Raw genomic sequence first — 10,270 nt, 5'->3', positions numbered from 1 at the left:
TCCTGGAGGGAGAAGCCTTTAAATGATTGAAAGGGTCGCTATGCGCTAGCCATAATAAATCATTTTCAACTATTGTACTCAATTACTGTTCTCATTTTTACTGTTGGTTATTGTTCTTAGTTGTGATTTTCTTCTGGGTACTGTTCTGAAGTCTTTGGAAAGGAACAGCATGGTATAAATAAAAATAAAATAATTCAAAGCACAATATCCCCAACAAGAGAAATTTTATTTATTTATTTTATTTTAATTCCATTTATATCCCGCCCTTCTCCGAAGACTCAGGGCGGCTTACAAGCTTAGCAGTAGCCTTCATTCTATGTATATGCCTGCTTATTAGGGCTTTCATACACCCCCCAAGCGGCATTATTACAAAGTCAGCTTAATTGCCCCCAACAATCTGGGTCCTCATTTTACCTACCTCGGAAGGATGGAGGGCTGAGTCAACCTTGAGCCTGGTGGGATGCGAACCTGCACTAATTGCAGGCATCTGGTGTTACTTAAGGAGGCATTAGCCCACTGCTCCACCAAGGAGCAGTGATGCATCAGCAATGATGGCAAACCAAAATAACCTCCTCCACTTTCCACGTGAGACTCAGACACTAAGTGCAGCTCTTGCCAATCAAACTGCTCAGCGCCCCTGTCACCTGACCAGCTGCACCCTGTTCAAAGCTCTCCCTTGCCCACAAGTCACCCGAGGGACTGCCTCTTGCCCGCTGAATCTGCATGGGCAGGAAACAAGAGCTCAGCCCAGGAGCCTCAGCCTTTGTCAAAAGAAAAAAGAATCTGAGGGCTGAAGGTGTTTTTCTCAAGGCTCCGACTGAATCCAATCCAAGACACATTCTTTCCATCTCGGCTTTTGCTCAACTATGGCAGCTTCTTCCTTCTGGATTTGCAGGGACTTTGGGGCCGCCCTGGGGCTCTTGCTTGTAGTCACAGGTATGGCTTCTTCCATCTCCTTCGGCTAAATCCATTGATTAAGATGGTTTAAAGTCCTAGGCGGTTTAATGGTGATTGTTGCCTTTTTAAAAAAGTGTTTTCCTCCCTCTCTCATGAGCCTAATAAATAAAAACTATGTTTACTGGGTTTTCTAAATTGATGCCATTCAGATGCTAGCACTAGAATTTCCATACTGCCAAGTTGACTAAGATTGGTATAGTTAAGGCATGAAGAGGATACCATGTTGAGAAGGCTGATCTGAATTCATAGTAGGCTGAGAATTGGATCCCAGGTAAAGATTTGGTTTATAAATAAACAAGGTGCACAACCTGAAACTCAGCTGGAAGAGGCAGAGGGTGGTTTTCCAGTTATTCTGCAAGATTGGAGGAAAAAGGTACAAAAGAGGGAATGGGAGGGCTAGAAATAAAACTAGATTAACAGAGGGATCAGCAGAAAATTCTGCTGTGAATTCAATAAAAGCAATACAGTAGCAAATAAGAGGTAATGGCATCCTCTGTTACTGAGCATGCTTTATTTTAGAAATGAAGTTTTACAAAACTGCAACCAAACACCTGTAACCACATTCTACAAAAAAAAGGATGGTCTTTTCCCAATAGTAGAGAGAGTGGGGATTTTGGTGGGAGATGGAAATATCTAAGAGGGAGCCCAGGAGCTTCTTCATCCACCTCCCACCCCCTACCCCAGAATTATTCAGGGGAAATTTTACAGAAACAGGAAATAAAATTGTGTTCATTGAGCTGTGTTACAAGAACTGCTGCACTTCCTGTCCAGCTGCTTTGAATGTGGAGAGAAGCTGACACGTTGGTGTTTGCTTTCTAAAATGGGAAACTTTCTTTTCTATCATCTTTTCTATCACGGTGCGCACAGGAACTCCACAATGCAATCCTAGCTATGACTTCTCAGAAGTAAGTTTTTTTAAGTGCAAAGGAGTTTCTTTCCGGCCTAATAATATTGGACTCAAGCTACCTGGCATTTCACATTTTACCTTTTAGTAAATGCACAAATAGGATTGACCAGATTTCATTTTCCTGGGCAGAAATTAATTATAAAAAGGATGCAATCTTTAATCCCCTCCAACCTGAACTGAAAACACATGCCTAAAGCATGATCAAATAACAAGAAGTAAAAAGGTAAATTTTATTATATTATTTCCTGTAATATTTTTTAAAATAGTTATCCTGTGGAAAGAATACACTGTTTTAGAAAGATTGTTATGAAATAGATTCACACATTACACTAACTCATGTTGTACTTTATCATGAATTGTTGAACAAACCACAATTGTTGGGTTCATCCAGGACACTAAGGCAAAATCAAATAATATTATGGCTTAGCATGAAGCATGAACCCATCCAATGGTTAGGTTTGCAGGGCATATTAAGCCATAATATAGCTAGTTGGATTTTGACTTAACATATGCAATGAATCCAGTCAATTGTAGTTTATCAGTAAATCATGGTTAAGAGAGTACAATTTGCAAATGTACCATAGTGGGCAATAGGCCGTGAGTCTTGAAAACACAGAAAGTCAGGAGTGCGAAGGCTCTCTTATCTTTAAAGGTATGAATACTCTAGTCTGCAAAACTTCCTTGCAGACTAAGGTCCTCAGTTTTGGATTCAGATCTCACTTAATCTCTTCCACTTGCTTTTCTCAGGGCAGCACATCCAATCAGCCAGTTTAACATGCTGTCCTCAGTCCTGTCCTCCCCAGCTTTCCTTAAATCCTCTAAATATAACTCAGATAGCCACCTGATCCCAGGTATTAGGTGATGCAAGTGTTCATAGAATGGCTGGGGGTTGAGTTGTCAACAATAAAAATGCCCTGTTGGGTGCTTTTACTCTTGTGCACTGCCTATCAGTGGGGACTGAGAGGCAGGACATTCAGTATTGCGCTTCTGCTGCTGAAACCTGTATGGGTGGCCAAGCTTCGGAGGAAGTACTATTCAGTTCTACTCAGTGCTTTTTTTGTAAAAGAAAAAGGTGCCGGAACTCACACATGTCATACAACGCACCTTGCCTACCCTACAAGGTTCCATCCACAAAAGGTGCCGGAACTCCGTTCTGAGCGTTCTATGAGAAAAAAAGCCCTGGAACTTCTACTGAGCCCTCCCCCTCCTCAGCACCTGCCAATTTCCTGGGTTGCCTGCAGTATCTGAGTTATAGGGAGGACATCTCTGAAAAACCTGCTGCCACCCCTGCAGATTTGCTGACCCAGTTCCCCTGTTCATGACAATGAAGGTTGAAGTAGCAAGGACTGGTGGGAAAATTGGAGGAAAGTCAACCAGCCCGCTAATGTATTTGACCGGCTGATAGTTGATCTCCTGTTTTAGCAGCCACCACATGTGTGATCTGTTAACTGGGCTGCCAACACACCATGTAGAGAACCTGGGATGGAAGAGGAACTATGATTTCAAGTACTCTCCCCACCATGTGACGGCCCCATTAGCCACTTCAGAGAATGTGCCCAGATAGACACCAAACCTTCAGCTCCTTTTTGTATCATCAATTCAGTTGTCCCCAAGGTACATATGAAACATGTTAATAGCAACGCTCATTTCAGAGAACATGGAAAATACCACTTTAGCTTTGATGGTTCAGAAAAACCTGAGATCACCTAGCCTTGACTATGAACTGGGGTTAGAGAAAGTCCATGACGAAAGATTGAGGGCAATAGAAGAAGGGGACGACAGAGAATGAGGTGCCTGGATCGAGTTACTGAAGCAGTAGGCGTGAGCTTAAATGGACTCCAGAAGATGGTAGAGGACAGGAAAGCCTGGAGGAACATTGTCCATAGGGTCGCGATGGGTCGGACACGACTTCGCAACTAACAACAACAATAATAACGAGTAGAGAAGTCCTGAATAACCAGCCAGCTACCCTCCAGCAGAATGTAGGTAGATGTTGAGCAGGCCCTGTGGTTTTTATTAAAAAGCCTTGATCTTGGTCTACATAGTACACTAAGTCATAAATTAAGGCTTGCCCATTAGAGGGACTGGCTTACACAACTAAATAAAAAAATTATTTAGTTGAAGATTCATCCTCACATCTCCTCATTATGCCCTGATGAGAGCTTTAATATGAGTGCCTTCATGAGGTTTGCCTTCCTATCATTCTCCACTCACAGAGGAAGCAACGTATGGTGTTTTCAGCAGTTCTAGTTTTAAAGTAGGGCTTCTCCCAGCACAATATTTCCCATGGATCTCATCTTAGATGCAGCAGATGCTATGGTCAGGGGTGGTGGCCTACCTAGTTTCTTGACCCCATTAGACTACTACAGATTGCTGGTCACTTCCAGGACCTCCAGGACCATTTTGGTTTGGGTGGCAGAAGATGCCAGACCCCTGGCTTCCACAAAGACATCTGCATACATAAGGCCTGGCCACAACTTTCCAAAATGATCACTTGTTGTCAGGCTTTACACAGGCTCCTCATTTATACAAGATGGCCCTCGGTAAAATAGTGTTAAACCTCAATGTATTTCAACCCCGTGCTCCAGAGAAGTTGAATTCAAATCAAGAAAGGCTCTCTCAGCTTTGTCTGCTGATTCTGCCGCCAGTGAGTGCATTACAGGTTTTCCGTTGTTTTGCTGACAAGCAATTTCAAGCAGTTGCTCAGGCACCTGTGGCTTGGTTTTGCCCCATACCTCTGGCCCTTTTGCACATGCATACAAATCACAGTGCACGTGTAAAAAAAGTTGGGCTTTCCACGTAATTCTGCTTTCACCATTCTGCCCCCCGCCAACTCTTGCCTCCTTACTGATGTCGCTCTTTCTGTTGTTTTTATTACTTGGGGAAACAACTTTTCATCTTCTCCACAGGCAGCATCTTTACCCTGCCTATCACAGGCATGGCCATTCCCTTGCAGTCTATATGAAGATGGAATTTGATCATTATCAGTTGTGCTTTGTTCTTCACCTTGCACATCTCCTCTATGGCCTACCTGATTGGCTATTTTGGACATAGGCTTCATGCGTGACTTGGAAAACTTAAGAAGAGGGTAAAGTCCCTCCCTCAGGTGATATTAAGGACTGCAACTTGTGGTTGGAGGTTTTTTTGGAACAATAATCATGCTTGGTGATGGTGATACAAATGAAACTGAGAGAATCCATGCATCAACTTCTTTATCTTGCTCCACATTGAAACTCTAAAGAGAACGTTTGCCACCCTGGGTTCTGAGTCAGAATAAGGCTTGTCTGTTGTGGCCGGGCAATTGATGCCAATGGACTTTTCTTTGCAGCTCAAGGGCTGGAGGGAAGCATGTTGACATGGCTGCCTATTTATCTGTCTTGGGTGATGCACTGAGTCTTCTTGTTATATCCTGCCAAACACCAATTTCTATCCACTCTAGCAGCCTTTGTCAGACTGCAGCGAACCCTGGTTGGAACTGCTCAATCTTTGGATGTAACATTCAAAACATCCTGCTTCGCCAATCATTTACACATCCAAAGACTATTGAAAGCATATCCAGCATCAAAATTTATAGAAGTGAATTTGGGAGAGGGAAATGTTGCTTGATTTTTTTCTCTCCATTTGTTTAGGTCATTCTGCTTGAAGGCACAGAAGACAGAAAGAAAATCAAACAGCCCCCATTCCAATTTTAGTTGAAGAGGTAAACTGGTTCTTTTTCAAACCATTTTTTTTCTTTCCCCAGGTATGACAATCACCAAAGCTTCTAGTGAAAGAAATGACATTTCTCAAAAACAAGGTATATGTGTACTTTCAAGATAATATTGTCTTTCAGTTCCTATTTCTGAAATTCCCTTGCAATAATCTTTTTTCCAAGGTTGTGTTACTTGTCACTTGTAAAATAATTGCCAGGCTTTGAGCACAACAAGAGTTGTATGGCTGCTATTTTTGGAACAATTTAGCTTCTGCAAAACAATTCAATGTTCACATTTATATCACGTCACTGGGTGCCTTATAGACCTTTGGCTGTTTATCCATGGACCAATCCAAGGATTGTGTTTTTACCTGGATTGTGTTTGATTGTCAGTACCTTCTCTCCCACATCTGGCTACCTTTTCATCCAAAGAGACTTGAACTCTGTAAGAGGATGAGCCTTTCAAATCCCAAAAAGCCAGCCTGAACTGAGAAAGGACCAACCAGCGCCTGACCCTATCCAGTTCCCATCTCCATATGTCAATCTCACCCCAATGGTGAAGACAAAGCAAAATAGGTTAGGAGTCCTAATCTATTGTGCTCTGTAAATGAATGAAGACACAAAGCAAATATGTCTCCCAATCAAAACTAGGTCTCCCCACTCTGGAACTCTCCAAGGGTGTTGGGAAGTCTTCACCCAAGACCTTCTTAGAAAAGGAACAACTCCACACCTCCAGTGAAGAATTGACAAACTCATTCCTCTAGTCAGGAATTATTTGGAACTTGATACATGCTTTAATAGCTTATCTAGAGCAATCTATCTTCCTAGTCTAGCATGGTCCAGATACTGGCTGTGTGTGATTAGCCCGTTAATGCAGCATTTCTAGAGGGAACCTATCTGGGGAAGATTGGTAGAAGGTCCAGTAAAGATATTTACCCTTCTTTTCCATCCTGTGCTCTATCTTTCTCTCTTTACTGTGGGTTTTTCTTCTTTTACACAGATACAACCACTTTCATGAATGTGTTAAATACACGTTTCATTGCTGCAAGAGGTGGGGCTCGAATTTCCCTTAGCTGTTCTTTCGGCTCTGTGGCAAGTTGGCATAGAGAGACTGAGCAGGACAAATACCAGGAGATTATGAACAGTTCCAGAGTCCATGTGACCAGAAATAATTCAACGGTAATGATACAGATCAACAAACTCCAGCACGCCGACAGTGGTATCTACCACTGTATGATCAAGGACTCATTGAAGCCCTTCTGTGGTACAGAACTCAAAGTCATGGGTAAATCTTTAATCTTCTAAATACTGCCCTCTCTGATGCTATATGCTTGGGTATTGCTATCTATGGACAATACTTCTTGGACAAAAGTCCATACATTTTATTCGCAGAGAAAAATATACCAGCTAATATCTGGGACTCTGTCAGTTCAAACTGGCAGCCTGTCTTAGCTAGATGAAATGCTATACAAGCTAAGGATATTTAGCTTGTATACACACAGGCGGTACCTAAACCACATCACAGGATCTGGATTCTGCCCTGCATGTAGTACAAGACTATTTTCATTTGAAAGATGGAAATGAAAGCAGTGATCAAAACTGGAAATTTCTGTCAATGTAATCCTAGGGCAGTGGGGTACGCAATCACTTTATGACAAGCAAAACTGAGAAGTCAGGAGGGCTCCTCTTGTTGTTTTAAAGGTATCAGCACCTATGAGCAAGTGCAGAGTCGGCACAAGGTGAAAGATGCTATCATCGTAATCCAGACAATTCTTCTTGTCCTTTTTATAAGCATACCGGTCTTCTTAACCCAAAGGAAGGTGAGTGAGTGGGACCTTCATAATAGCAGTTCAGTTGGGGCCTTGACTGACCACTAGACTATAACCATGATCTTTGATATGAGTGCATGTCATTGACTTCTCCCTGAATAAGGGAAGGGCTTTGGGGCATATTGAAGCACTGCAGGAATATACTTCAAGACAGTGGGACTGCTTTCTCAAAGTGGAATCTGGGGAGAGCTTTCCTGCAGACTCAACCCCAAGGAAATGGCACTAGTAAGCATCTCAGGGTGCACTTTCTTATTCTCAGACCCTCTCCTCTGGAACAGTGGACTCCAGATACAAGGGTGAGATCTTTCTTATTTTTATTCTGGAAAGCTATTGAGATCTGGCTCTTCTGGAGGAAATTTGGGGGAAAAGCTGATATTTCACTGATGCATAGTGCCAGCATTGTAATATGTCTGCCATGATTTTGTTTCTTGTTTCATGTTCTTCTATATGTGTAAATGAACAAATGTAAAATATGGACAAATAAATGATAAAACACTTGAAATACTTCAGTAACATGCAAATTGGCAAATGATTATTTGAAGATTATTGCCTCCAGAAGCAACAAATTGAGCAAACTCAAATATGCTTAAATCAATGAAGGCTGAGAAAACTCATGCTTCCAAGCTTGTTTCTGAGCCATGGGTTCCTCCCACCTCACCCCTGGCTATGGATGACATAGCCTGATCCCTGCCATTCTCCAGATTTATTGGACTACAGTTCCCATCATGAACAGACACTGAAACAAATCCTCAAAATAGAAGCTTAAGTGATGGGCTGAGGTTAGGTCAAGGATGAAGCATATATTCTTTTGAAAAATATGAACATAAGGCCCAAGCAGGAAGATAGAGTAAGAGGACCTTACAAAGATGGCAAACAGAGTGCATTCTTGGTTTTGCCCCTTTTGGGAAGAAAAATCAGGTCTGGTTCCATCACATTTCATCTAAAAAGATCTTCTCCAATTAATTAGCCTTTTCTATAGTCCCTCAATAAAGAAATATGGTATTTTTAATAAAACATTAAGATTACTAAATAAATAAGCTCAGCAAGAAATAAAAAAGGACTTGAGATGAATGAGTCTCAAGTGATTATCAGAAAAAAATATCAAGCTAATTGAAGTTTGATTATATATCTCTATGTCATTTTAGGGTGACAGAAAAGATGCCTCTGGGGACGAACATACTTACGAGGTAAGCTTCAGAGTGAGAGATTCTTGGTCTTAACCACATAAAAATGTATGCATTTTTCTTCATATTCCATACTGTCCTATTGTCTTCGGGCCAGAGGATTGTAGCCAGCCATGGAGAAGTCTCTAATTTATATGCAGAAATGTTCAATTCCCCTCTTCTCCATGTGGGGCTTGGAAAAAAATCTATTTGGAACTCTGGGGAGCCATTGCCAGTTAAAATAAATAATTTTGTCTTGGATAGATTATGGATCTAGCTCAATACTGTACAAGTCAGCTTCTTTCATTTTTGACTTCTGGTTGAACAGCCCACCAGTCAAGAACTAGACTAGATGGGCTTTTTATTTCATTGAAGAGAATTCCTTTTATGTCCCCATAGGACATTTTTAAGCAGCTCTTTTACTGGCATGCAGAAAGAACAAAATTGAGTTGGACAGCATATTTCTACCACCACCACCCCCACAACAAAGCACTGCTGATACTTTCAGTTCATAGGCTGATTCCATTTTTGTTCTTCAACAGGGGCTGAGAGTTGAACTAGCTGATACGTATGAAGACATTGGTGCTTACCAAGACAGACCAGAGAAGTGGGATTTGGGGGAACATCCATGTGAAGAATGAAAAGGCTAGCAGCTTGGTCAGCCACAGCTGACTTAAACAAAGGCGCACCAATTCCTGGGGCAACCAGGTTCCACTATAAAAATTCCACTCCAGAGCAGCTTTAAAAATGTGCTTATCTCTTGCTTGCAGCCGATCTGCTAGAAACTACTAAAAAGCAGTATTGACAATCTCCAGATTCCCAGGGACAGCTGAGTCAAGGACATACAAATGGGGAGAAGGGAGAAGACAGGCAGACTCAATAAAAATAAAGCAGAAAGAGCTGAGAAGAGAAATGAATGTGTAAGTAGATGGGCTTTCTGGCTTGAGTTTGCTCTATATTCCCTTCCCAAATGGCACCTTCTTAATTGGTTTCCCGCTCTCACTCATAACTGGCTAGGCAGCAAAGGATTGAATCTGATAAACCTAATATCTAACATCACATTACTTCAATTTCTTTAACTCCAGATTGTCTGGGAGCGGGATTACTGTTCCCAGAATTCCTTACCACGATGGCTATGGTGAAAATATCTGGAATATATTAGCTATAGGACACCATGTTTCCTACTGAGATTTATAGTTTTTTAGTTAGGATTTTTCTTCCTTAGGCTCATATTAAAAAAAATGTTTCTAGCATCCTTATAAAAGAATTTCAAATATATTTGCTGAACCTTTCAAAATAATAAAAAAGTTTAATACTATTTTTTAACATTTTGACAGCATATTATTTCTTTGTTTCAGGAGCATGAAAACAATGTATGCAAACATTGTGTGTTTTCTAATTTCTACATTACAGAAATCTGAAAATGTAACATTTTAGCTTAATATGCATAACCAACTTCTTAGGAATAAACTTTTCCATCTGAACAACAGAACTACTTGTAAATAATTGTGTCTTTGGTCTATAATAGCTCCAGGTGCCCTCCAGCTGGGCTGATTTTAAACAATCAGCATGGCCAATTGCCAAAGCTGGGTGAAGATCACAAGAGTTTATTTCAAACACACCTGGAAGGCACCAGGTTGGAAGAACAATGTATAGTAAGGGCTGCAGAGGTTTTTATTTTTGGGTGAACACATCTATCAATGGGAAGGTTGCATTTTGAAAA

The 10,270-nt window shown here is 41.2% G+C and overlaps 1 protein-coding gene across 1 annotated transcript; it reads left to right on the top strand.

Moving 5' to 3' along the window:
* Positions 1–742: 742 nt before the first annotated feature.
* On the top strand, positions 743–10,023 carry LOC308679090 (B-cell antigen receptor complex-associated protein beta chain-like). The gene is made up of 6 exons (XM_081346338.1): positions 743–936; positions 5,607–5,660; positions 6,556–6,840; positions 7,257–7,375; positions 8,530–8,571; positions 9,090–10,023. Exons 1-6 carry the CDS (start codon positions 867–869, stop codon positions 9,186–9,188), a joined length of 669 nt encoding a protein of 222 aa, XP_081202464.1. The 5' UTR covers positions 743–866; the 3' UTR covers positions 9,189–10,023.
* The last annotated feature ends 247 nt before the right edge of the window (positions 10,024–10,270 follow it).

This window comes from Vipera berus (genome assembly GCF_964194415.1).
Source record: "Vipera berus genome assembly, chromosome: Z".
Lineage (NCBI taxonomy): Eukaryota > Metazoa > Chordata > Lepidosauria > Squamata > Viperidae > Vipera > Vipera berus.
Note: the sequence above shows the minus strand (reverse complement) of the source record. Positions and strands in the feature narration are given on the sequence as shown.

Bases quoted from the DNA above. Each gene is read 5' to 3' on its own strand.
- LOC308679090 (XM_081346338.1), top strand. From the start codon at position 867: ATGGCAGCTTCTTCCTTCTGGATTTGCAGGGACTTTGGGGCCGCCCTG. The intron at 6,841-7,256 runs GTAAATCTTTAA...GTTGTTTTAAAG, and splicing joins TACAGAACTCAAAGTCATGG to GTATCAGCACCTATGAGCAA. The intron at 8,572-9,089 runs GTAAGCTTCAGA...GTTCTTCAACAG, and splicing joins GGGACGAACATACTTACGAG to GGGCTGAGAGTTGAACTAGC.